This window comes from Phyllostomus hastatus, unplaced genomic scaffold, assembly GCF_019186645.2.
Source record: "Phyllostomus hastatus isolate PE091 unplaced genomic scaffold, TTU_PhHast_1.1 phas_contig_40, whole genome shotgun sequence".
NCBI classification, from domain to species: domain Eukaryota; kingdom Metazoa; phylum Chordata; class Mammalia; order Chiroptera; family Phyllostomidae; genus Phyllostomus; species Phyllostomus hastatus.
In genome coordinates this window covers 14,919,523-14,946,680 of record NW_025333872.1, presented here as the reverse complement: position 1 = coordinate 14,946,680, position 27,158 = coordinate 14,919,523, and the positions used below count along the sequence as shown (strand labels likewise).

The following is a 27,158-nucleotide window of genomic DNA, read 5'->3' as shown; positions in this document are numbered from 1 at the left end:
TATGTATGTGGCCAGATGGGTTCTTGAAATATCGAGGACCACGCTACAGAGCACTCGATTGTCCATGTTATACATTTGAAACTGATACAGAATAATATTAAATGTAAACTAAAATTAAAATTTTTTTTTAAAAAAAGGATATTACCTACCCTGATGGTGCTTCTGGGGGGCAGGAGCTGGGGTTATTCATGGTTCTCTCTCTGTTGCTTAAGGACGTTCTATGAACTAATGCTACCGTCTTGCCCCTAATCCTCTCTCCACTACATTATCTTGTTTTCCACGTTTGTTTTTCTTTCTTCTACTGTTAATCCCTGCAGTTCTTCACCCTCTCAATTCTTTCAGGCACGGCTTTGCATATTTGGCTCAGGACACTCAATGTTTGTTGACTGAAAACCTACAGGATGGTCATCTCAAGTCTAATCCTTAGTTGATGAAAAGAGCAGATCCGCAAGGGGAAACCCATCTTCTTCAAAGAGGAAACTCTAACAGATCAGAAGACTAAAATAAATGAGGTGAAATATTCTCAGAACCATAACTATTCTCATCTTTGGTGCTTTTTACAAAACTTAGTTAAATTATTATTCCTTAAAAGAAAATGTAACCCTCTTTATGAAACAATTGCAAAAAGAAAAAGAAAACAATTTATTAAAACTGCGGAGCTTAAAAATAAAAAGCAAACAAAACCCTGGTGCCCAGACATTGGATTTATTACGTCTGAATGGGCCCCAGGAACCTGATTTTTATAACAGCTCTTTCTGTTCATGTAAACAATAATATAAACAGAGTCACCTTAAAATGGAGGTGGAGCTGCCACATCAGAGGAACTGCCTTGCAGGTCTTATGTCTCAAATCTCTGGAATGTTAGACGAAATAACTTTTGGACTGGGCCTAAGCCACCATGTCCCTCATAAAAGAACTGTTTGCAAAGATAACAAGAAAGCAATTATTATGGCTACTGAACTGCTAAATTGGACTGCACTGAAAAATTAAAAACACTGTTTAGGATTAACATCACCATGTTATCTGCACCAATAGAAGTAGTTTCATTCTACTCATGTAATTGTTCCCCTTCCCTTTCTCAGAAATACCCACTGTCTTTTTTTCCTAGTCAGGACACTCTTTGGGCTTCTGCCTCAATTGTTGATTCCTGAATAGCTATTCTTATTTTTTTTAAGATTTTATTTACTTATTTTTAGAGAGGGAAGGGAGGGAGAAAGAGAGAGAGAGAAACATCAATGTGCGGTTGCTGGAGGCCATGGCCTGCAACCCAGGCATATGACCTGACTGGGAATCGAACCTGCAATGCTTTGGTTCGTAGCCCGAGCTCAATCCACTGAGCTATGCTAGCCAGGGCCTAGCTATTCTTATTGATCTTAATAAATATTTGTTGTATCTCACTCTAAAAGGCCTTTTTATTTTTAAGTTAACAATAATGAGCCAATTTAGGAATACTATAGAGTAGCAAGCCTGGCATAGAAGGCATATCTCCAAGTGGTGAGTAGATTACTACCAGCACAGACAAAAGCTTTAGTTCTATTGCTGCTTATCAGAGCAAATCCCCCTGTTGGGTTTCACTTATGGTCATGAAACTCAGGGAACCCAGGACGTGAATCCACTGGTGGCTTTCTGCCACACCCTGCCCCAAGAGTTTTTTTCTACTAAATATTTCTCTCCCCTTACTATTTCTGTTTCCTGTTTCTGTTTCCTGTTCCCTCCTTTTAAACCTTTTTAAATTTTAATTTTCTATTGGTATATTATATTAATGCAGGCATTTAGTACATTTTAAAATATTAATGAATTGATTAGCATTGATGAACTTACTGAAAACTTTCAAGTGTCTGTCTACCACATTATATCTTGGCAACTGACCTAAGATGGAAACCAGCCACTAGGAGAATATTTCAAGTTGGCAAGTTCAAACTTCAAAGAGAACATGCTTCTCCTACTTCTCTCTGCCTCATTGATGCCAAATACCCAGAATCACTGATAACTCAAATCATTGCTGACTTTTCATGACAGTCTGAAACCCTTACCACTTACATGATCCCTCTCTCTGCTCTCTTAATAAAAGTAAATCCATGGCATCAGGAAACACTTTGAAAAGCCCTTCTGGACTGTGTGCTTGCACTGGGATCCATGTTCCCTGGGTTGGGTAAGGAAGAAGCCCATGGGGGCTGGAAAGGGTGAGTCATGCCTAAGCCTATTATCCATTGTGTCATCTGCTTCTATTTGAGGAATGCCCTCTGCTCAAAAGCCTTTCTTGACCAGAAAAGCACACCAGTTAAATGGTCAATGGAGTGCTTTTAACTACTTTCAGACCCTAGAAAAGAAAGGTGAAGAAAATTTTTCTCTACCTATGATGTCATAAAAATGTCATCACTTCTGATGAGGGAAAGTCAGGCAGTGTTGCATCAGTGTTAAAAAAGCACAAGTACAGGGCTGTGAAGAATGGAAAAAAAGAAAACATGGCTTTGGAAAACTGCTTGAACCCTTGAGAAGGTTTGGCATGATTAAGCGTTTATACCCCATTTCTCCCAAACATGACTTCTCAAGGTGGATTGCACTTCAGTCCGAACTCACCATTTCCCACTTTGTGGACCAAATAGAAGAAGGCAGGAACCTGACCATTTCTGTTAGCTGAAGTAGAAAGTGCCATGGTTTGCAGACTGTGCATAATGCCTGGACTCACAAGACCACAGAGGTGTTGCATGGCCTGAGCAGGTTGTTTCAAAGCTTGGGGAATGAAAAGTATGGAAACATCAGGCTGCCAGATGGCCATGCCTGAACCGGTGCCATGCTGGACTCCTGAGGAGTGGCAGAGGTGAGCACCCACTCAAAATAAACATCTCCTTTGTCAGCATTTTCCCCAGAGCTGGTTTTATGCGGAATTTAATTTCAATGCTATGACATTATTCTTCAGTACCTAAAAATCACTGGACGAATATTAAACTGAGCAGTGGGTGCATAGGCTGGCGTCTTACTATTTCTGCACTGATTTGGCACTCTTCCTCCCTCTGCTGGGTGAAAATAGTACAGCATGGTTTCTGAAAAAACAAACCCAATTACACACCTGTAAATTCGAAAGGTTGAGGGTGTGCCTAGTGTTTGAATATGGGGACAAGACTTTGCAGGAGAGTGTCCCTAAGCCAGGGTGCTCTCTACCATTCATTTCCATCATTCTTCGGTTTATCTCTGTAATCTCTTACCTAAAAAGAGTGATAAACAAACAAATGAACAAACAAACAAAGTGCCCAGTAAACCACTTTGATCTTTACAAAGTGTGGATCCATAGTGATTGCCAAGCAGATTCTGGAGCAGATTTAGGACCCACAGAAAATTTTCATTTTACACAAAAATCACACAATTTGGGCTTAGACTATTTTAGTCTTTCCATGGGTTTCTGCCAAGCATTTGAATACTTGTGTTTCTGCTGCTTTTTCCTCCCTTACGTCAAACCCCCATTCTATGACTATAGCTGATTCAGTTGGAATTCCCTTCCTGCTGAAAAAGCCTATCAAACTTTACCTGAGTTTATGGTGAGAGCTGAAGAGTAGAGGCAAGAATCCAGGTGAGCAGTTGCCAACATTGGGCTCAGGAGCATCTGCTTCAACAGCATGGTGTCAGATGGGAAACATTTTTCTTCTGACCACACTGCAACTCTTTTTTTCCCTCTGTATTTGACATCCTACCACAGGTTCTACTGCATTCACACATTTGATAAATTACTCATCAGTAGATCCTCTGAGTTTATGTTTGAGACCAGCAAACCCCATTTCCCTCTTTAACGTAGTACAGGTGAGGGGAGGAAGGTGTCCGCTGATGCCGGTGATACTCCGTGACACCCAGACGGAGTATTGAGGAGGAAACGTGGAGGAAAGCAAGAAATTCCCCACTACTAAACATGCAAAACTCAGCAAAATAAAACCTATCTTGATCTGTTATGAGTGGAGAGAAATCCCTTCCAAGGGCAGACAGTGCCCCCTCTGGCGAGAGACTTCAGGGAGCCTGCGGAGAGGGTGGACGCATGTGTATAGAACCCGCAGAACCCTGCTTGGAGTAAAGTGATAGAAATCATAATAATGACAACGATTGCCTGCGCACTAACTGAACACAAACTTTGTGCTAAGGTATACACCCACAATAAAATCAGTCATATTCTGAAATAATTTGTCTTGCTTGAAAAAAGAAAGAACAATGAATTGAATAAAATGTTTTTCTTTAAGAAACTGTTTGAGCCCAAACTAGTGCTCAAATTCACTTGAATGAGGGGTGGGTTGTACTTAATGGGTCCTGAAGAGGAGGAAAGACTTACTACAGAAGGGTAGGGAAATAATTTGAGGGTAGTTGGTAGTTCTTAAAACTGGTTTTGAGTCCTTGAAAATCTTTGAGGTGGTTACAGGTGGCTTCGGAGATGGATATTTGTAACATAACTAGGTCCACATCGAATTCTAGCACAAAATATAGTTAAGAATCTCTCCATTGGTAATGCTTCAAAAGTAACAGTATAAGGACTGTTGCTTGGCCAAAATGTCTAGAAATATACCAAGCACTGCATCTTTAGGTTTATTTCATTTATCAGGGGGAAAAATCGCATTACGTTTCCCTCTCATTTCTCCACTTCTAATCCACACAATTAGTAATGGAGAAGTTAGACCAAAAGGCCTTCTATATTCACTTAACTTTGGTGTTCATAATATGGACTCTGGATTCCAGAGCCTGAGTTTCTGTGAGATTCCAGGACTTACTAGCTGGGTAGTCATGGGCAAATTTTCCTATCAGTTCCTCCTTGGTAAAATTGGGGCAATAATAGTACCTGCTTCATAGAGTTATATGACGGTTAAATGAAAGACTCTAAGGAAATAGCTCAGCTAAAGACTTGGCCAGGAGTGAGCACTAGATAACGTAAGCCGTTATTATTTTTATTCCTAGTTCATAGACTCTGCCCTGGATGTTTTATTGCATTTTGCCCAGATGATGACCCAGAGTAAGAACCAGAGCCAGCAGAACGAGGAAACATGCACTGCCTGTCTGGGAGGTGGAAGTCAGCATTCTGGGCATTTAAAAAACTATCTCAGAAGAATCTGGGAAGAATCCCTGAGCATAATGTGTACACAGGCCAGGCCCATTGATAGAATATCTTGATGGTAACCTGGTTTTGTGTAGATTGCATGGAGCAGAATTTGCTCTATTTTTTAAAAGAAATGTAATAATGCGGTTAATTAGTCCATATATTGATAGAAAAACAGCCACCCTCCATTTCCTTGGGCAAAATTTTTCCCTGCATACCTTGTCCTGAAGTCACAGTGAGAACTAAAGCCCTTGTAAGGTTTTCACAATCTGTCCTCATCTCCTCCTCTGCTCACGCTGTTCCTGCTGGCACGGGGTCTTCGTACTTTTTCCCTCTGCTTGGGAGAGAGACAGCTGGCTCCCTCTCTAACCTTTTTGTCTCCCCTGATCCTGTTTAAAACATCATAGTCACCCCCGACCTCTGGCCTATTTTTCCTTTTCTGAATTTCTCCTTGGCACCATCATCTTAGAAGATACATACTGTATCATTTATTTGGTTCATGGTTTGTCTCACCTCCTCACCAACCCCCAATGTCAGCCTCCCCCCAAGGGCAGGGATTTGTGTTTTGTCCATAGTTGTGTTCCAGGTGCCCAGACCAGGAGCTGGCTCCAGCTGTGTGCAGGGTTTGCGGAGTGACTGTCAATGAGTCCACATGCCAAGAGGCTGGGCCGGGCCTCCAGCGAAGGGTTTCTAGTAGAGTACTCTCAGAACGCTGAATTCAGGAGAGACATGTCAAGGAATTTTTTAAACATGAGATAATATTATCATTGGCTTTGTTTCACGAGCCAGTGTCTCAAGCACAGCATCGTCAAACTGCCTGCATAATGTAATGCTGGAAGGGAGTGTGATGTACCCATCTCGGCATTCCTGTACACTGGGAGCCAAAGCCTGTTGATTTTGTGCTTTATAAAAGAAAAGTATTAGGTTGCTTAAAATTTCTAGTTCCCAATTTCCGGTTTGTCACCACCAATTTTTCTATCATTGGCCATATTTCAATATCACCTTACTTTTCTCCTGAAGGTGTTTTAGTGGTGAACCCATGGATTATCTTTCCCCCCTATTTTTCTGCACTTTCTTTCATAAGAATATTACTTAAAAATGAAAAATAACCAATGATTTTCTGATGGGGAGGGGGGCAGCGCTTTCTACTAAGCCTGCATACTCCAGTATAAGGCAGAGAAACTTTTTTTTTCCAAATCCCATGTTCAAAGTCCTGTCAATTGTCAAAAATCCCTGGAGAGACAATGGTTTGAAGAACTGACAATCATCATGAAAGATGAGGAGGACGGCTTGCATGATCTTGGCAAGGTTATTAATGCCAGATGAGCTTCTCATCTAAGGGTTCAAAAATATTCTCAAGAAGCCGTGACTAGAGAGTGAGATTTGACTTTATAATCTAGGCCAACAAGGGCCTGTGGCCAATGGAATTTATAGGCTTCTGAGAAGAGTGTGAGGTGCAAAGAATGCTTTATTTGGCATCTGAGGAGATGGAATGAAGTCACTTTCATTTGAAAAGGAAAGATACAACTCTGGCTCTTCATGAGAAATTTAGGATCAAAAGTAAAAATGAGATTAGGTTAAAGTACACACAATACATAAAAGTGCTTTACATAGTAAAAAGGGCTCCAGAAATATTTGGTGTTGATGTTTCTCATTAGTTGAGCGCTGAATTTATCCAAAGGAAAAATGAGCTTGAGTTTGAACATTACAACCTGTTATGTGCCTTAGAACCTGTCATTCCATTTTTTTTAAGTGTTTCCTAGTTTAATAGAGATCTTTTTGGCCTTATCTCATGATTATTTAGAAGCTCAAATGAATGTGGAAATGTTCTGGAAAGCATGGTAGGATCTGAAGTGTTATTCTCTCTCTCTCTCTTTTTTTAAATCTTCACCCAAGGAGGAGCTCACTGATTTTAGAGAGAGGGGAAGAGTGAGAGAGAAACACCAATGTGAGAAAACATCTTTCAGTTGCCTTTCTCATGTGCCCTGGCCAAGGACTGAATCCACAACCTAGGCATGTGCCCTGACTGGGAACTGAACCCATATCCATTTGGTTTACAGATGACTCTCCAGCCAACTGAGCCATGCTAGCCAGGGCTGAGGTGCCATTCTGTTGCCTTTGAGTTGGTGAAGGCCTCCTGGAGTGTAAAATACAGTGCATACCTCTTCCCACTAGAATCATGTTAGATAAGAAAAGCCCATACTTTAGATAAATATGCTCCCAAAGTTAATATTTAAATGAATTTTTTAAGGCAATGAGTTTTCCTTCCATATTATTTTAAAAAAAAATCCTTAAGGGATTGGGTGGATTTTTGTTTTGTTTTTAATTTTAAAAAGGAAGCAGCCAGAGTGTATGAAGCACACTGTTTCCAGTTTACCAAATCAGGAAGCTCTACACAGGCTGGAACCCTCCACGGCCTTCCTGAAGATGGGGCTTTGTGTGTCTGGGAAGTGTACACTGTCTGTGGAAACACAGGGCTTTTCTGGGTCTGAATTATCAAGGATATTCAAGATTTAATTAAAACACTAGAAGATAGACAATAAGAAGGGCTGAGAAGCAGTGGGATTAACAAGAAGGACCGAGGTAGCCATAAGGTGATTACACTGTTGTGTAATCAGCAGTGGTGTGCAGGGGGTGTGGTGCAGGGGGCAGGGGTAAGAGACTTTTCTAGCCTCTGTGGGGAAAAGGCTCTGGCCTAAAGCAGGTCCCAGCCTCCTGGGACTTGGCAGGCCAGCTGGCCCCTGGGCTGTGATTGGGGGCCAGGACCTGGAGAGGGGGACCCTGCCATGGCCCAAGGTGGGAAAAGGCTGATCCTCATTCAACAGACAGCAAACTCACCACCTGGAGTGTCTGTTTTTTCCTCACTGCGTTACTGCAAGAGCCAACATAGTGCCTACCACCAATAGGTGCTCGTAAATATAATACTTGTTGAATAAATAACTGGAGTGATTAAACTGTTAATGGTGACAACAGACATATTTGCAACCTGCCTAGTGCCCGTGCTGGTGATGAAAAGGGTTGTTTGAACAAGAGGGGCATCTTTAGTTCTACTAGTAATGCCTGGAGCCAGGGCAATGCTGTCTTCTTACTGTCATTGTGATGGTGCTGTACCTGAAGCTAGAGTAGCCCAGAGAATCATCTTTTTCATAGTTATGTGTTTAAATGTAACAGGCTATAAAACCCTTTGGTTGATAGGTTCCATATTTCACAACACATACCTTACAGTACCTATGGTAGTATAATTTTTAAATTTCAAAAACACAGTCTATCAATTCAAAATTTTTTCATCTTTAACCCTACTACCCATGAGCTGAGGAATATTTATTCAATTAGAATGAAATCCTCAGGGAAATCCACTCCATAGTTTTTTTGGGGGATACTTGATTTGCTCAAAAATGAAGATTTGGGGTGTGTGTAATTTTGGGGGATTTGGAGATTTAAATATTCTCTTACCCTTCCCTCCCTACTCCTAGGTGGGTACAAAGTGACATGATCTCCTCCTCCTCCTGGCAACTATGGTGCAGATAAAAACTTTCTTTAGAGTGGCCCTTGGCAAAGTAGCCCTTGTCAAGGGCCGTGTCAAAGAAACAAGGTAGATGTTGACAGTACAACAATCCATATACAAATCAGTTTAATGGTCATTTCTGTAAGTAGGTTTATATAAACAGAAAATAGTTCCAAATTTTCCTTGCCAAGCAATCAAGCAAAACACTAGGTCGAACACATTTAGTAGGCTGAGACCTTGAGGACAACAGCTGGGCCCTCTGAGAAACACACGTGCGCCATCTGGAGGGCCTACTTGAAACTACAGTGCAGCAACTGAAGAACCTAATGGTTTTAAGCATTAAGGTACAATTTGTGAACAGGTGGGCAACACAGGCAGGAATGAATGACCTTCATCCTTCATTCTTCATCATGTGGCCTGAGCTCCTGCTATTCTTCAAGCTTTCAGTAGAGGATTGAGAATGCTGTTATTGAATGAGGTACTTTCGGCTGAGGTGAGAAACAAAACCCTACCATCTGAAGGGTATCAACATCAGCTTGTTAATTCAGGAGAGGTTAGGAAGTCCTAGGTAAGAGGGGAACAGGCAAGCATGTGCCCAGTCTGGGGCACCTCACTGTCCCCTCACCCTACTCTGAAAGGCCCTGGTATAAATCCATCAGAATTTTTATTCACAAGATGATTGTTTAGTTTTTTTCAGAGGCATTTACATTTTAATAGGTTTAAAGTATTAAAAAATTAGTTAAAAAAGAGAGATAAGGAGCAGAATTTCCAGTAGATGTCAACTGTTTGAGGGGGTATGGTGGAGAAAGATAACTATCTCCATTATCAAATACTTAATTATTCCTTTAAAAAAACCTAGGTCTGTTCCATACCGATACACTCATTTTAATGAAAATGTTTTTAAAAAGAGTATTTAATCCCTCAAAAGTCTGAGTAGTTAAAAACATCTGCATTTCCCATGTTTACATATTGCTAATGAGATACTAGTATTTTTAATGAGATACTAGTCTCCACCCCAAAGCTTCTTGAATATCTCGGTGAAAATATTAAAAAAAATTTTCCAATCACTTGAGAGACCAACACTTGCATTAAACTGAAAATTTTATGGCAATATCTAAAAGTTTAGACTATCTGTATCTGTCTTGTTACAGACCATTTACAGTGTGCAGGTCTACATTTGAAGATCACTGCTCTACTGTTTTCTCTTAAAAGTAAAACCTGCATTTGACCTAAAGATCTCTGCCACCAGTTCCATTCAAGAGCTGGACTTACAGCTTCCTTCCAACTTTTAAAAGAACCTAGTCTTTGAATCCATACTCATAGACATTTCACTTTCTCTTCCCCATTTTAAACTGACCCTCTACTTGGAATGTGTTTGCACGCCTCCCCCATCCCCTGGTTTAGTTCAACCCTGTTCAGTTTGCGGACTTCATTTGTGGTGAATTTGGCCTAGACACCGGAAGACTGTGTAAGACACTTGGGTAGCACAGACGTTCACGTATTTGAAGATTAAAAGGGAAACCTATGAAAACATCTAGGAAAACTACATAGCTGACAAGATATACATTTTCTTGATAGAAAGGTTATAAGAAAGCTTCAGTTGAATTTTTCTCTCCTTTTTTTTTGCCAAAATAAGCAGGTTCAAAGAGTCTTTTGATTGATAAGGTATTCTTTCATCCACTGGTTGAAAAGCAATGAATTCTTCCTTTCTTATCCCAATAACCCAAAACTGCAAATTCCATATATATAGTAGTGTTCATAAATTTCCATTTATAAGGCACAAAACCCACAAATCTCTCAGAGAAAGAAAGAAAACTAAGATTTGAAGACAATGGAATAATCTAGTAGTTAGAAGATGTTCATCAAACTGGAGTGAAAACAAACCACTTCTCTTTTTAGTAAATAGGAACCTTATACCACTGATAGGAATTGTAGCCTCTGAGAAGGCTGCCATGGCTCAGCTCCTCTGTCAGCACAGCCCCTTTCACTGGATTAGTGTGAAGTCAGTCCTCAGAAAGGCTGTGTGGCCAGAACACAGTGGCGAGTACCACCTATCCCATAGCAGCTGCTGGGCAGTGATGCCCTCCACAGAACATTCTAGCTACAGGGTGTGCCGTTCACCATTCTTACCCAAAAGGAGCCTTTATGGACCAACCCACAGTGAGACACATGCTCACCTGTCCTGGGGCTTGATTATTTTAAGGGTTCAGCTCTAAGCTGAGGCATAAGTGTCTGCCTGAGGACCCTGAACTAGGGCAGTTATGTGGGTCCTTTGTGGGATGGCATATATTTAAAAGGCTGGAACTTGGCTTCCTCTGGAAATGATGAGATCCCTAAGGGGACACTTAGAACTGATGCACTCTACCAGGGGCTCTTGGAATACGCTGGTCAAAATCTGGAGATGATCCCCTGGAGCAAGCCCCAGGTCTTCTGGCCTGTGAGGCAGCCCTAAGAGATCTCAAGTGATGCTCCAGTCCACAGATATAGAACAGAAGGGTCCCCTGATCTCCAACAGTCTCCATGCTTGCTGGCTGCACTTCCTGGGGGCTCTTGGCACTGTACTTTCTAGTACTGTTTGCATTAGTATTATATGAGAATAAGCTTCCTGGATTTCCACACGAATCCAAGCAACTACTGAGAGTATGACTACTTCACCGTCCTGTATATTACCAAGGTATGGATCGGAGTGAACAGCACTTTAGAGAAAATAGCCAGAAAGATGTCATCCTGAGAAAAGGGTCAGGGTTAGAGTGGGTGACAGAGGAAGGGCCAGAAATAGTATGAAATGAATAATTCATGTCTAAGGGTTTCACTGAATCTTGAAGATTCTGAATTCTCCACCCTGAACAGCTGAAATCCAAAGGAAACTGGGTCCTTGGGTCAATTTATTCAATCATCGAAGACCAGCAGAGTAGGATGGCGATTCCAACATGGTGTGGACTGGCCCCCTACTTGTCTTTCGGCCCAAGGTTATCATCTCTTCAGCTCCAGGACTTGTCCCTGGAGGCCACACTCAGAATTCTACTGAATTTTCAGGTAGGGAGATGATCCGTAATTCAGCGTCATATGAATCTTAGCCATGGTCCCTTCCTTTCCTGTGTCTGAAAGGCTGTGACCTAGACGAAAAAGGAACACTCCTTTTATGAACAACTATAACAACCTAACTCTTGAGTCCTTTGGCTTCCCAAGGCCGTAGCCTTGGAAATACGTTTCAATGTAAAAGCCACCTCTTAAAAATAAAAAGTCAACTCCTGTTTCGTATCGCATTTTCCCCAAATCACCATGAGGTGCATCCAACTTCGCCCCACCTGCCAGCCTCAGGACTCTTTCTTCATCAGTCTGGCCTTGACTTTGTGCCTCAGGAGGGCTGCAGTGGTGGCGCTGCAGGCGGTCAAGAGGAAGAAAGACAGACAGGCCATGTAGACGGACAGGGGACTGTGGCGCTGCAGGAAGATCTCCTGCCGCCCCTGGTAGTCCAGGAGGATGGCCTCTAGCTGGGAGAGCGTGCAGATAGACAGAAACACGTGGAAGAGCTGATGCCCGTGGCCCACAATGTCACAGGAGCCTGGGAAGTACTTCTCGGGAACTGGGCAAGAGAAGAAGTAGGCGCTGACCAGGAAGAAGAGGATCTGGAGGGTGTGGTACCAGGCGGCCTGCTCCTGGCAGCCAGCCAGGTGGCACAGGGCCACTCGGTGCGCCACGGGGCTGATGTCTAGGATGAAGGCCAGCCCTGAGGGCACCACTTGACATATCTTCTTCATGACTGGGTAAGGCCTCTGGTAACGATACTTGGCGTAACAACAGCCAGCGCAAGACAACCAGCCACAGAAGGCAGCTGCTGGCAAGAAAAAAAGCCAGAAGTGCTCGTACCAGGCCTGGTCAGAGGTGTAGAAGAAGTGAACCAAGGCACTGCCATACTGGTAAATGCTCACGCCAATGTAGTCCACAAAGTAGAAAGTGTAGTGGGAGAGCTCGGACTTGGACTGCAGCAGGTGGGCCAGAACGCTGAACATGAGGTAAGTGATGGAGGACAGGACATAGAGGAGCAGGGGCAGGGTGCTGGCCGAGGTCCACGGCAAGGCCTCGGCCTCGGCAAAGGCCCAGAATCGCAGGAGGACAGCCAGAGCCGCCAACAAGTGGGTCCAGACATTGACCACCTCATTGTGTTTCTGAAAGAGGCTGAAGAAGTAGTAGCGCCACTTGTGTCCTGTGGGGCGGTAGCCGGTGCGGATGTAAGGCTCCCGGAAAAGCTGGGGCACATCTGTCTCTGGGACAGTGCAAGGCATCTTGGGAAGCCCGTTCTCCAGAATCTTGGGCAGGCGGCGCAGCTGCTGCCCACTGACAGACAGGGTGCTCAGGTGCTCCAGGATGGCCGTCGTCATGGCTGCCCAGCACAACAGGACAGGGGATATGACCTAAAGAAAAAAAGGAAAAGCAGCAAAAATGCAATGAGAGAGAGACTGAGCTAAGACAGCAAAGGAACTGTGTCTTTTTTAGTGATGGGTAGCTTTCTCGTGCAATAGGGGAGGCAAGGAGCTGCAGGCAGCTTCTTTGAGCCCTTTTTTCCCATCTGCAGAATGATAGAGTTGGACCAAGATCCCTCACTACCGTACCATCCTAATGTTATCCTTACTGCCCATTACAGTGTAAGGCCAAGTTATGTCTTATGAAATGGAAATGTTAGCCACCCTGTTAGAATGATATTTAGAAAGTAAGAGTAACTTTAAAGGCTTTGGAGTTTTCTAGATGTTATTAAAATAACCGTCAGACAGGCTGTAATAGTATGAAATACTGTATTGAAATATAAAAATTACAAATATTGAGATTACTAATGATAGCTTACATTTCCTAAGCATCTAATCTTAAATTATTCACTGACTTCAGTGGTAACTTGAAAATCTGAGATAAGCAATAGTAACTTGAACCTGGAAGTAAAGACAAACAAAAGAACACCAGTTAGGTCTGTGAAGACCCATGCACACTCTGGGGAACATTTTAACAGTTGAACAAAAGTAATGCATGGACTAAATCTAACATAGAGTCTCACTGCAAAGATTGGGTTTCTGTTTTTTTGTTGTTGTTTTTAAATTATGATCTGGAAAGGAGGTAGAGTTTTGGATTCATCTCTCCTGGGTACCTAAATCTGTGGTCAATGAATTTTAGGCCTTAAAAATGTTGAACTTGGAATCTTTGGTTGGCAGATGAGCCACAAAAGCACGGTGATTATTTCATAAAATATTTGCAAAGTTTCATGTAAGTGATTGAGTCCAGAAGTGGATTTTCAGCATGTCTACAGTCACCTTCTGTCCTTCATATTCCCCAACCCTTCTCCTCAGAAAGGTGCGAGGCCCGAACTGCTGAAACGGCCCCCTGCCTGCGGAGCCGTCTGCTGGGAGAGACACAGCAAGTGCTCCTCAGGGCACCACTGATTTTAACCTTCCTACAAACACAGCTTAACCAACATTGAAAAAGGAAGAAGTATCTAATCAGGTCTATCAATGTAGGGTGTGCAAATTAATCAAATGTGAAAACAGTTCAGGGAGACCTAGAGTCAAGTCTGGGTTTTTGCTCTCTTACTGGGTAACCTCGGGCAAGTTACAGAACTCACTAAGCTTCAGTTTCCTCATCTGTAAAATGGGAATAATAATTTTATGTTACATGGGAGGTTGTTATGGCTGAATGAGAGGATCTAAAATATAAAGTACTTAGCACCCTGCCTGGTCCAAGATGGGTGCTTGATAAATATTAAGTAATTGCTATTATTTCTATTACTATGAGCTGGGCTCTGTGCTAGGGAAAGCAAAGGCCAGTAAGAGATGCTGTCTGCTTTTCAAGGTCAGAGTCTGCTGAGGCAGACGAGGGGCGAGTCATGACCCAAACATGGGATGGGTGCGCCCCTGGCGGCAAGAACCGGTCATAGCATTTATGCCAAAATAAGGGCCCGTAGAGCCTGGAGCACCTGAGGAGGGAGGTAGCACTGTGTGATGTGAAGGAGGACTCCGGTGTCAGAGATCTGAGCTCCAGCCCTGAGCCCTGCCCTGGACAAGCCAGGAACTCCTGTCGGGGCTTCGTCATCTGAGAAGCAGAGCCTGACAGAGAGGAGCTGCCTCACAAGGCTGATGTGAGGACTCTCATGACGTAATGCCTGTGAAGTGTTCAACGGAGTGCTTGGTTCCAAGTCTGCGAAAACATCTGCCGTGAATATGACCATCACCAGTGGCAGAGGTGGGGGCAGTTCACAGTGGACATTCTAATGTCCTCTCCGTACCTTGTACCTACTTGTATGGCACCCTCTGTAACCCTGGACTAAGCCATTTGTTGAGCCAGGACTGACCAGAGGTTCCTTACCAGGAATGGGCCATCAACTAGTGTTCAATGTAAAAGTTAGAGAAACCTTGCTAAGAAGTACAGTGTGTCAGAAAGACAGAGAAAGAGTGGGAGAAAGAAAATTGTCACCAGAATACCTTAAATTATTTAAAAATGAACAACAAAAAAAGCTAGGCAGTGCTTTTGCTGTCAGCCAGCAGGGGGAATCCAAGAGCCTGGGCGTTAGTTCTAGAGAGACTCCAACTGACCTAGGTGGCAGCTGGTGACAGAACCTGGAGCAGGGCTGGGGATAAGGGAGGAAGACACCAAAGGTGGGAGCAGGTGGGATGCACTGGTTCCAGGGTCAGGTGGACCCACTGTGGGGCTGGGCTTGGGGCAACATTTCAAATTGTCCTGTTGTTGGTGGCTGAAGAGCATGTAGCCTGAGGGAGCTGGGCTTGCGGGAGCTCTGGGGAATTAATGGGCTCTGTTCTCTAGATACAGGCTTCTACCACCTCTTGTGAAACACAGAGAGAAATCAGGTGAAAATATAGGTCTGGTTTTGTGGTTGGGTGAAACAGAGGTGAGTCCCTGGGGATACGAGCTGTAGAAGACGCTCCTTAGCACGCCCCACCTGCACCTACGAAGGCTGTTTCCCTCACCTCTGGGCACCCAAAGCAAATGCAGACCATTCTGCATCCAAAGTTAATGATCCATAACTGCATGACTTCTACTCATCTTTGCATCCTTGAAAACAGGGTGCCTAGTATAGGTTCTTATAACTGATGGCACAGCTGATTTTTTAAAGATAAAACCTTGGGTGTGGGTTGTCTATTGGTTGGAACCAAGTCCAGTTCAGACCTGGGGGGCCAACTAGTGTATGTTTGCTCTGAGGAAGATAGGACGGATCAGGATGCTTTCACTGCATTAGTGAAAGGAGTTTGGGTTTGATGTCGCAGAAAGCGGATGGGAGTTCATTTCTCCTCCTTGAAGCTTCGAGCTGGTTCAGCCCTCATCTCACCTGAGCTCTGGGGAGTTCATGCAGCTGACCACGGCCTTCTGTCTCAGCTCGAGTGACACTACCCTCTTTGGTCCTGTATGTTTTCTTCTCCCGTCATCCCTGTCACTGTGGTGTTGTCCCCAGAGTTCTACATCCACGGCACTCCTCACACAGGTGCTTCTCCCACAGCCTTGGCTTCAGCTAGCGTCTGTATCAGATGATTCCAAACTTATGTCTCTGGCCAGACCTTTCCTGGGGTTTGGGTTCCAACACCCAATGGCTCTGGATTTGTCCAGCTGAATACTCCAGGGGCACTTCACATGCCTCCTTCCACCCACACTTGGCCCTCCTCCCCCTACGTCTAATCAGTCATCTAAACCTGTTGACTTTATCCCGATAATTCACTCATCCTTCCCATTTCTACTGCCGCTGCTTCAGGCAGGCCTCTGAAATGAACAAACGTAGATGACGAAAAAGGCAGCCTCACCACTGACCTGCTCTCCCGCAGCTGATGGCTCGCCTGCCTCTCGGCCCAACTCTCACTTCTCCAAACCACTTCAGGCTGACAGTTTAAAAATGGAAATCTCATCACCACTCCCCTCCTCAAATCTCTCAACAGCTCACCACTGTTTGTTTATAACACAAACTGTAAGCCCCTAACATGCAAACAGGCCCTTCTCCTGTGGACCTTCGTGCTAACCCAGCCCCCTCTCCCAAGAGAGGGCCTATACCCCCAGGTCACTTTGATGGCTGGATTATAACACTGGAAGTTTTCAAAAGGGCCACTCTCTCCAGTGCACGCCTCTGCACCCACGACAACCTCAGTACCCTCTGTGCCCGCAACCCCAGCTCCCTGACACTCTGCCCAGCAGCCAGTGAGGCTAGAAGGCTTTCCTGACCCCCAGCAGGCATCAGCTCTGGTCCCACTGCCGCCCCCGCCCCCAGAGCACTTCTCCCCTGGTTTACTCTGCTTCCTTCCTCAGCTCCTTCAGAGCAGGGACTCTGTGGTGCACAACTTTCCCATGTCTAAAATGGTATATGGCATATAAAATAATTACACATCTAACAATTGTTTAGTGAATGGATCAATTCTTTAGGTCCAGACAGATGGCACCAATTTCCTTCTGCCTAGCAAGAGGGAAGGGTAAAGAAATAATGGCCTGGGAGTCGGGAGGTCTGGCTGCTCATGCTTGTTCTGCTCACTTAGCTGTGTGGCCGTGGTCCAGGCCTTCAACTACCCAGAGTCATTTCCTCACTGCTCAGGGTGGGTCTTGGGGAGGTGACCTCCTGTCTCTCTCCACCTCTCAGGAATAAAAGAGAATCAAGAAACAAAAAGAAATAACAATAAAATGGGCAGCAGTTGGATAGTACTTTGAAAAGACACAACATGCACATTGAAGTACTAGCAATATTTAAAATAAAGGCCTCAGGGAAAGATTATAAAGTAGTAATATACATGTACTTTTTTCCTGCCTTATAATTGATTTTAATGTATCATTTGAAAATGGAACAAGAATTCAGTTTAATCCTCATAATGCCTACCCGAAATACTTTTATAAAGAGTTTTCATTAGACTCAGATTATAATAAAATTGTAATTAAAAGTTCTATTTTAATATGAAATATTATTTAACTCTTTTCATAATGAGTATGATATCTGTACCATGACTTCTGTTAATGTGTATAAGATAGTGTTATAAAAAATGTTACAGCATGCTTTGGACTATTTGGGGGTACAATCTTAAAGTTTTATTTCCCTTAAGACTAGAAAAATTAAAGGCAATTACTCTAAGAAAAAATGTGAAGAGAAAAACCAGGTAACACCTATGTTCATGGCAATAATGACATTTTTTGCCCAAAACTGTATATTTAGATTTTCCCTTTTTCAACAAAAATCAAAACTAAAGTGTGCATTTTCAAAGTTTGGTTTTGTTTACCTCGTTTTGACCAATGACAACTACCCACAACGTATTTCCTTCTCCATGACATTAAATAGAACACAGAACAGACCTGTCGCTGGTGATGCATAGGTCCCGGGAAAGACCGGCAGAAACGGGTTTGGGACCCACAATTAACCATTTTACTTTCCAAGAGGAGCTGGATGCACCCTCGGAGCAGTGTGTCTCCAGTGTCCTAGAAACAGATGTAACCTCGACCACCAGGTACGCCTCCAGGCACCGCCACTCCTCCAAACCACTTCTGCTTGCTGGGCTCCCCTCAGTGGGGGCTCCACTGTGGTGGGGCCACTGCCCTGCTTAGGTCCTCGTTCCCTCCCACAGGCTCCTCTGCAGGATGTCGGCTTTTCCTCCGGCCCTTTCTTGCGTGTCTCCACGACTGTCCCCAACCATCTACCACCTCTGCCCCTTTTGTTGTGTGTTCTATTATTCTGCTATCTTCTCAGGCCTTTGTGTTTCTGTACACGCCTGCAGTGCCTGTGGCCCCTATTCATCCTGCAGTGCCAGCTCAATTTCCCCCCACCCCATGAAGCCTTCCCTCCCCTCAGGTGCTTCTTCACCGACACTGCCCACCGCGCTGGTCGCCCTCCATTACGGTGCTCTCCCGACTGAACAGCTGCAGGGCTCTGGTTTCTATTACATACCTCTCTGCCCGCTAAACTGTAAAGGTCCTTTGAGGGCTGAGAATCTGTTTTCACCTACCACTGTGTCTGTCTAGCACATGGCAGATGTTCCAAGAAATTGTTGTTGAATAAATGAATGAATGGAATTAAAGTGTCAGAATAATAAAAATAACAAACACTTACATGGTGTTTATGACATGCCAGGTAGTGGTCTAGGCTCTTCACATATTAACAACTCTCTGGCACTGGTACTATTTTTTATCATCATTCTCATTTTATAGATGAGGAAACGGAAGCACAGTGAAATTAATTAACTTCCCCAAGGCTACACAGGAAATTGCAGAGCCAGGAAGTAACCTGAAGCAGTCAGTCCTGGAGACTGGGCTGTTAACCATCATGTCCTCAAAAATGCACTCTAAGACTAAACCCAAGTATTTTTCAAAGATGTGCAAATTCAGAGTTGTTATTGCAACACTGCTTTGCACCATTAACAAAGATAATGTGCAGCTGGACCTACAAAAAGCAATCAGTATCTCCAGTCTCCTCAATTCTTTGCCACGGAGTTTGTCAGTCAGATTTCAGGACTTTCTAACAGAAGGAAATGTGACCGCCTCAAAATCCGACAAAATCCGAGTGGCATCTATCAGACAATCCCTGTGGGTGTGAAACCCAGATAAAAAGTGGTCATAAACCCCACAGGCCTCTTTCATCTTAAAGACACATGCAAATCGAGGCTGGCTTTGCAGAACTGGTGCTGTGAGACATTCCAATCATAAACCTACAGATAAGGTTGTTTATCAGCCTGTTGGAGGAAAGCACAGACAGTGAGAACAGTCACTGTTTCTGCTGCACTGGTAGCATGCTTTCCAAAAAGCCTTTCCCTGGTTGACACAGCAGATAATTAAATAAAAAACCCCATATTTGGGAAATGGACATAGTTTGGTACTGATGACAGTTTATCTGAAGACCAATGAGAAGCACTTCAAAGCAATGGTGTTTGTTCTTTGGTCTAGTACAAGGACAGTACTGGAACAGACCACAAACTCGGATTTGCTGACTCCCTGGAAAAGCATTGGATAAGGAATGAAAAGTCCCGACTTCTAGTTCTAGCTCTATCTATGCCTCAGCATCCTAGTCCATAAAATAGGAGTATCATCTCTACAAACTCTAAAACTGTAAAATTCTGTGGTTCATCTGGGCTGTTTTGGTTTCCAGGGAAGATTAAGCTAAACTCACCAACAAACAGCTCCTGTGACATCACCTCGTGTCACTCTGTGGGGGCTCACACAGATGTCAGGAAGGCCGCCTGCTGCTTGTTGGACAGAGAACAAAAGAGCAGCAACATCCATCGAAAAGGGCAGAAGAAATGCTTCCAGAATCCACAGAAACCCAGCTCACACATCACTGAATGACCATAAATGGCTGAGAAGGAACAACAGCCAAAATGCCAGCACGGTGCCTGTCTGTATGGCCTGGACCTTGCCTTGAGCAGCCTCTGTCTAACCAGAGACGGAGGGGGAGCCACACGCGGCCTCAGGCGCCGCCAGCCAGGCTCTCCACGGTCATCCATCAAGCAAGAGGCCGCTGGGCCCACATGAAGCATATCACTGTTTATAAAGTCACATTACAAAGAGAGAAACCACTGGTAGACTCCTACAATTATCAGAGATAATTTTAACACGAACTCTGATTCATCAGTGGACAATACATATCTTCTTTATTTAAGAAACCCTATCAAACATAAATAGCATCTTGATATCCCCAAATGGGAGATCTGATTTAATAAATTATGATAAATCTATAAAATAAGATACTATGCACATATTCAAATAATTATGTAGCTATATGTACATTTGATGCTACAGAAAGATGCCTGTGAAATACGTGCATGCTTCACGGTGTTCTCCCCTTCACTCAGAACCGTGATTGACCAGCTCACGGTACAGTAGGTGCTCAAAAAAGATTTGCTGAATACAGAACAGAATGAAAGATACTGTTAGAAGAAAGAAGCTAGTTAAAAGTATGTGTCTCATTTCCATAAACATATACATATGGCACAGAAAAAGTATGGAGTTGCATATAATCAAAACATTCATGTAGACATGGGTAAGTGGTGGGACGATAGAGAATTTTACTTTTCTTCTGGGGTAGGTACTATCATTACAGTACTTTTCAATAATGAACTTTTACTACTTTTGTAGTTGGAAAAATAGTATTGTTATTCAACAAATAAAAACACATGACATAAATATGTAAAACTTGGTAAAACATGATTAATTAGTACAATGGATATGAAGACCCTCTCCCTGAAACTGTCCCCCCAACACAAAAACCCTTGGCATTATAAAGGAATACATACTTATTTGCATTATTGTGTATATTTGGAGCTCAACTAGTTACATACCATACTAATAAAATTATTTTTAGGCCTAACCTAGCAACCTGCCATAATATAAGCTAATCGTCACAGGGGTTTGAAGGGGAAAAAATGTGTAACATCTACTGTTAAAGCCCTAGCTGTGTTCTCTTAGGTTGGGAATGCCAGTCTACACAATCCTGCCGAAAGACGTTCCCCATGGAACACAGACCCAGATGGCCATAGTAAGTGAGTCAGCCCCTTGCCAGGTGGGTGCCTGACATGGCCGAATCCTGTTACAACAAAGGTGCTCCTGCGTGCTACCGATGTGCCAGGAACACATGTGACCTTTCCACCTCTGAATTTCCTCCTCACCAACTCCCCATAATACTGAGAGTAGGAAGAAAAGACAATCTTAATTTGCTGCTGTGCCCTGGGGAAGATGAGCAGGGTTATTTTGTCCAAGTGCCCTTTTTCTTTTTCTCCAGCTGGAACTCTCCAGTTGGGATATCTGAGGTCCCTCCCTCCCTCCCTCCCTCCCTTTCTTACATGTGAATGTACTTTTAAAATAGACTTTATTTTTTAGGTTCACAGCAGAACTCAGACAGTGCAGAGAGTTCCCATACACCCCTGCCTCCACACACGCGCAGGCCTCCCCCACTGCCAACACCCCCACGGGGACAGCGCGTTTGTTCCAGGCAGCAAAGCTACCCTGACGCATCGCCACCACCCAAAGCCCACAGTTCACAGGAGGCTTTGCTCGTGGTGCTGTGCGTTCTGTGGGTTTGGACGAAGGTGTGATGACAGGTATCTGCCATCACAGTCTCATGCAGGACAGGCTCGCTGCCCGGAAAGCCCTCTGTGCTCCCTACCTTCCCATCTAACTTCCGGCAGTCCCTGATCTTCTTTACTGCCTCCTTAGGTTTACCTTTTCCAGAATGTCATGTAGTTGGAATCATATAGTACGTAGCCTTTTCAGACTGGCTTCTTTCACTTAGTAATGTGCATTTAAATTCACCAGTTTACGTATCCGTTCACCTACTGGAGCAGCTCTTGGTTGCTTCCAAGTTTTGCAAATTATGAAGAAATCTGCCATAAACATCCATGTGCAGGTTTTTCTGTGGACATACGTTTTCAACTTATTTGGGCAAATACCAAGGAGCACAATTACCAAATCTGAATTTTCTTTATTGTTACTTCCTATACTTTCCACATCTCAGCTAATCTCCTCACGTCAGCAGGTACTATTTTCCAAATGCAGCATCACAGACACAGAATGCACCACCCACATGCAGTCAATAGTACCTGTGTTTAGTTCCAGTGGGAGAGTTCAGAGGAGCTGAGAAGTTTTGAACACAGTGAAGCAGACTAAGTTCAATCAATGGGTTAGCTGAAGGTGTGGATCATTTTTCTTTAGACTTTCTGTTTGGGTAAGGTAAGCTCCGCTATCTGAAATGCCACTTAATTAAAGCCTGGGGACAGGAATCTCCCTGGAGTTTCCCTAAGAGCGTAACTACCAGCTTCATTAATGTGGGTTGGCTTTAGTAGCACGGCCTCTCCGCTTGATCAAGCCTTTCCCCTGCAGGAAGCTCTGTCACCCATCTGCAAACCTCCTGGGACCCAGGCCAGCCCAGGTGAACCCTGAAGAGACCTGCAGGCTTCCACTGGCAGGAAACCAGTCTTGGAAATGTACTTTCTATAGTAGAAGAATCTGATAACAAATTAAGTCCGGGGTTGGAGCACCATGTAAGGAATGCGGTTTCCTAGCTATGAAAAGTTAACCCTTCTGCAGCCAAGACAGTGTACTCTCTGGGTGGTTACAAAACTAGGGCTTTTTATCTGTTACTAAGAAACAAGCAAGTCACTTCTTTCTCAGTTTCTGTTTAGATATCCTCAAGGCCTTAGTTGTATTCCACGTTGGCCATGAAGAAGTCTTCTCCAAGCCATCAAGATTTCTTTTCTCCCTGAACGCGTACCTACCTGTCCTACATGTTTGGTGTCAGAACATCCGGACTTGAGTGCTACTCCACTGCTGTGTGAGGAGAGAGCTGCATCTCTCCTATGTTATTGGGTTGTAAGCTCCTTGAGACGGGAACACTGGCTCAACCATTCTCTGTTTCTCCTATCAGTAACTATCAAAACAAAGGTGCCCCGGAATGTGTCAATAGATAACTGTTCAAACACAAGTGAAATAAGACTCTCCTTTGACCCTCTGTGCTTCTAAAGGTAAAGCGGGGGCAATCTGAGATGATGGAAACGTGAGGCATTTCTCGAAAGGAAACAATGTTTGAGTTGGATGTTGTTTATCTGTGTGTGGTTCACCTACACAGTAGGCATCCTTAACAGTATTTAAGCTGTTAACTGATTTCAGATCATCAGCTCACTTTTGTTCTGGCTCCCTCTGTCATTGGTACTTTTGTGCCAAAGAATGCCTCAGCAGAGATGCAGAAAATAGAGAGGCCAGGCAGGAGAAAAAAAAAAGGGAAAATAACATTGGAGCAGGAGTCGGGAGACCTAGTTTTTTTTTCACTCTTGTTGCATAGTAGAAGGCAGAATAGACTGTCCTGGTTTTCTGAACAAGCTACACACATCACATTGCCAATGTTAATTGTACCCCTCTAAGCCTGGCAAAGCCTGCCTCTCTCTCTCACTCAAGCTCAGATAAAATCTCTTCTGTGAAGTTTAGCAACAGCCTCTAGCAGAATGAAACATCCTGTTGCACTAAGTGCATCCAGTGCATTCCCTAGCATTATGTTGTAATTGGCTATGCGTGCTTCTTCTTTTACAAAGCTTTTAAAAAAAGTTTTTAGTTTGTGTTACTTGATTGTGAAGATAACCGAAGCACAGGGAATTCAAGCGACCTATTCAAGCCCTAACCCAAGTTGGCCGTAAAGTATGCACAGACCTCTCTGCTTCTGACTTCTGTGCTCCAAGATCCCAGCCCCCTGTGTCTCAGAAAAACAAAGTCCTTCAAACATGAACAGAAAAGAAAGAGAGAGATGAGCAGTGAGTGTCTGTCTGCCTCTGAGCTGATGACAGACTAGGAATCACGGCTTGCCCTAAGCTATCGCTCCCAAGACATTCATAAGGGCTCTCCCAAGGGTGCCCCTGAAGGCCTCGCTCCGCTTCCAGTGTGGCCTTTTCTGCCAGGTGTAGTAACTCATCATCCGTAGCTGATCTGGCTGAGCATCATTAGTTAGCCCATAACTGTGACCTGGCACACGGCTCCAGCTCTCACCTCCATTGTGCTACAACCACCCACCCAGGCGGACGGCAGACTCTACCGCCGCAGTGACTGCTCACCACCGGGATTACTCTGACTCCCAAATTTCAGACCAGAAGCTCCTCTTTCCCTATCATAGCACTCCTGACCCGCACCTGTACTATTCCCTCACATCTGCTAATGCACTCCAGGCTCCTCCTGACCTCCAGTCCTTCTTCTCTCTCAGTCCACCTCCCTCACCGGCCTCACTGCCACCCCCATACGCTGGGCCCACAGCCAGCCACGTCCCCCTGCCCTGGCCAGAACTCCTCACCCTCCACCCTCTGCTGGGCCTGCCTACCTAGCCCCGCCTTGCTTATACCTCACTTCTCTTTCTTCCTCACCAGGGACTGTGTATGATTACAGAACAGCATAAAACACGATGAGACCATTATGCATTCATGCCTTTTAACATCATCCGAGACTTCACCTTACTCATCTGGATGTCCCATCAGCACCTTCAGCGTTGTGTGAATAAAACCAAAGTTCTCCTCTGTGCCTAGTTCTACTTCTTGGTGTGACCAGTCCCCCAGTCACCAAGCCTTGAAAACAAAGTAGAATTTCTCCTTTTCTTCCTCCTCCTCTCAAATCCCAGATGTCAAATCCTTTTTTTTTTAATTGCAGCATACCCCAAACCTATTCCTTCTCTTCACTTCCCCTGAAGGCCTATGCAGTGCCCCAGATACACTATGGCGATAACCTCCTTTTTAACTGCCCTCGCCCCTTCCAGGGCCTGGCCCCTGTTCCATCTTACTTGATTGGGCTGCAGTTCAGGTCTCATGATGGTGTGTCCCAAAGCTGCCGGTTCCTGGAGCTGGCAGCCAAGCCTCCCTTGCCCTGGTCCTAATGGGCAGCCTCAAACACCACCCGCAGCCTGATCTCATGCAGAACAAAACAGAGTACATGGGATAGAACATGTGAGGGCACATCCCACACCTTAAAAGTACTGTTGTGAATCTCCTGGTTCCTAAAATAAAATCTATTTCCTAGCAAGGGGCATGTTAAAGTTTGAAAACCACTGATCTACCCCTTTGCTATTCCTAAACATGCCCTGTGACTTCCACTTTCATTTTGAAATTACAAAATACTTCAAGTACACAGAAAAGTATAGAGGATAATACAATAAACACTGGTTTGCCAACTTTTTTTAAAGATTTTATTATTTTTTGAGAGAGAAGAAGGGAGGGAGAAGGGGAAGGAGAGAAACACTGATGTGAGAGAGAAACACCAATTGGTTGCCTCTTGTATATGCCCTGACTAGGGACTGAACATGCAACCCAGGCATGTGGCCTGACTGGGAATCGAACTGGTGAGCTTTCACTTTGCAAGATGATGCTCGACCAACTAAGCCACACCAGTCAGGGGCGGTTTGCCAACCATTAACTTGTCGTATTTACTTCAGATTAAACATATATGTGAATATGTGTGTACAGACATAAGTGAACACAGGTATGTATGTATGTGTGTGTATGTATACACTTATCTATGAGATACAACTGAGACCTCGCCGCCCACTCCCTTCCCTCCCTCCCCAGCAGCAATCACCACACACTGAATTGGGTGGTTTTCATTCTCACCAGTGTTTTCACATGAAAACATTATGACACTCTTAGAATGATATAATACATGTAACGCTACAATAAAATCATGAAATTCTATATCCATAAATACATACTGTTCTATATTTTTAACCTTTATACAAAATTTGTATCTGACATTCTACAGCCTTCTATCTTTAATTTAATACATGCTTTGTGCTTTTCCACATTAATTGTGACATGATTCTCTACTTGATTCATTTTCTCTGCTGAATGTTTTCCAAATGCCACGATTTATCTGTTTATCCTCCTGTGGATGGGCAGGCGGGCTGTTTGCAGTTAGTTGCTGGGACAAGCAAGGCTGCGCTGCGGTTTGTACAAGCATTCTTGGGCACATGCCTGGAGAGGGATTCCTCCACAGGTCCTGGCCCGGGTGTCTGTTCCCTCCCCGCATCTCCGCCTCAGAAAACTTCACCCGCCCCTGATGGCACCTCTCAGATGCCGACTCCTGCACGCATTCTCATTCACCCAGTCAGACCAATAGCCTCCGTCCATTCTCCTGCAAACTTCAGTTTGTATCACGTAAATGATGCCATTACACGTAACTTTGTCCTGTAGTTGTTTTGGTCCTTTTCATATGTCCCTAGCAGGCCATAGATTTCTCATGAGCAAGTACTGTGTAACATTAAATTCCCTCTCCTCCCTGCTGACAGCCTAGCACATACACCTGCCCAGAGTGGACCCTTAGCAAATGTCCGAGGAGAAGGCCGCCTCGACCATCAGCACGCTGTGTTGGGAGACCCTGGAGGTCCGGGGACATGCTCAGCCTGATGACCATCTGGGGCCAAATGACTAAGCAGTTCCTTATGTGTAAAGATAGGAGAAAATATTCTTCCTCCTCTCCTTGTTGTCAAAGCACCCAAGATATTACATTTATGCCAAAAATTTTATAAGAATTTTGTTCAGAATTAAAAGAAATCAAATATTGGGCAGATAAGAATGTTACCAAGAAACGGGAGGGAGAAGAGTCATTTTCAAGTTTGGCGCTGTGCTTTTTTTAGTCAACCAGTGTTTGCTGCCATCAGTGGAGACAAGACTTAAAGAGGACTTACAGTTCCTCCTCCCTCCACCTCATCCTGTGACCTTAGCAATTATTATAAAACTTGAGCCTGGGGAGAAAGTCACAAATAACCCCTGTGTGTGTTGAATGGCTGTTGCGTAGCTTCAGAATCCTTGGCCAGGGACAGGCTTGGGGAGGGGCAGAGGTGCTGTCTGCCCATAGCTGTTCACCTCTCCTCCAGGTTCAGTGGGTGGGGGTCGGGGGAGGGGCATGGCGAGAGATTTCTCCCTGATTCCAAAGTAGAGATTCATGCTCATTATACTTTTTTTCTTATTAGATATGGAAAAGGTTAAAAAATTAAATGTGGAAAAATAGTTCAAGAATCCAGTACTGCAAATGTCTTTCAATTTCTTCATGAGTACAATGTATTGGCTTAAGTCACAGCAAGTTGAGGTCTGTTTATCTCAGCCTCTTAAGTTAGTAATA

General features: G+C 44.0%; 1 protein-coding gene across 2 annotated transcripts in view; it reads right to left on the bottom strand.

Moving 5' to 3' along the window:
• Nucleotides 1–8,682: 8,682 nt before the first annotated feature.
• The window catches only part of PAQR8 (progestin and adipoQ receptor family member 8), a 37,880-nt gene continuing 19,404 nt past the window's right edge, over nucleotides 8,683–27,158 (bottom strand). For both annotated transcript variants that reach the window (XM_045843671.1, XM_045843669.1), the window contains exon 2: nucleotides 8,683–12,988. In XM_045843671.1, the coding sequence (XP_045699627.1) occupies nucleotides 11,891–12,955 (1,065 nt within the window). In that variant the 5' untranslated portion in view covers nucleotides 12,956–12,988 and the 3' untranslated portion in view covers nucleotides 8,683–11,890. The remainder of the gene's footprint in view (nucleotides 12,989–27,158) is intronic.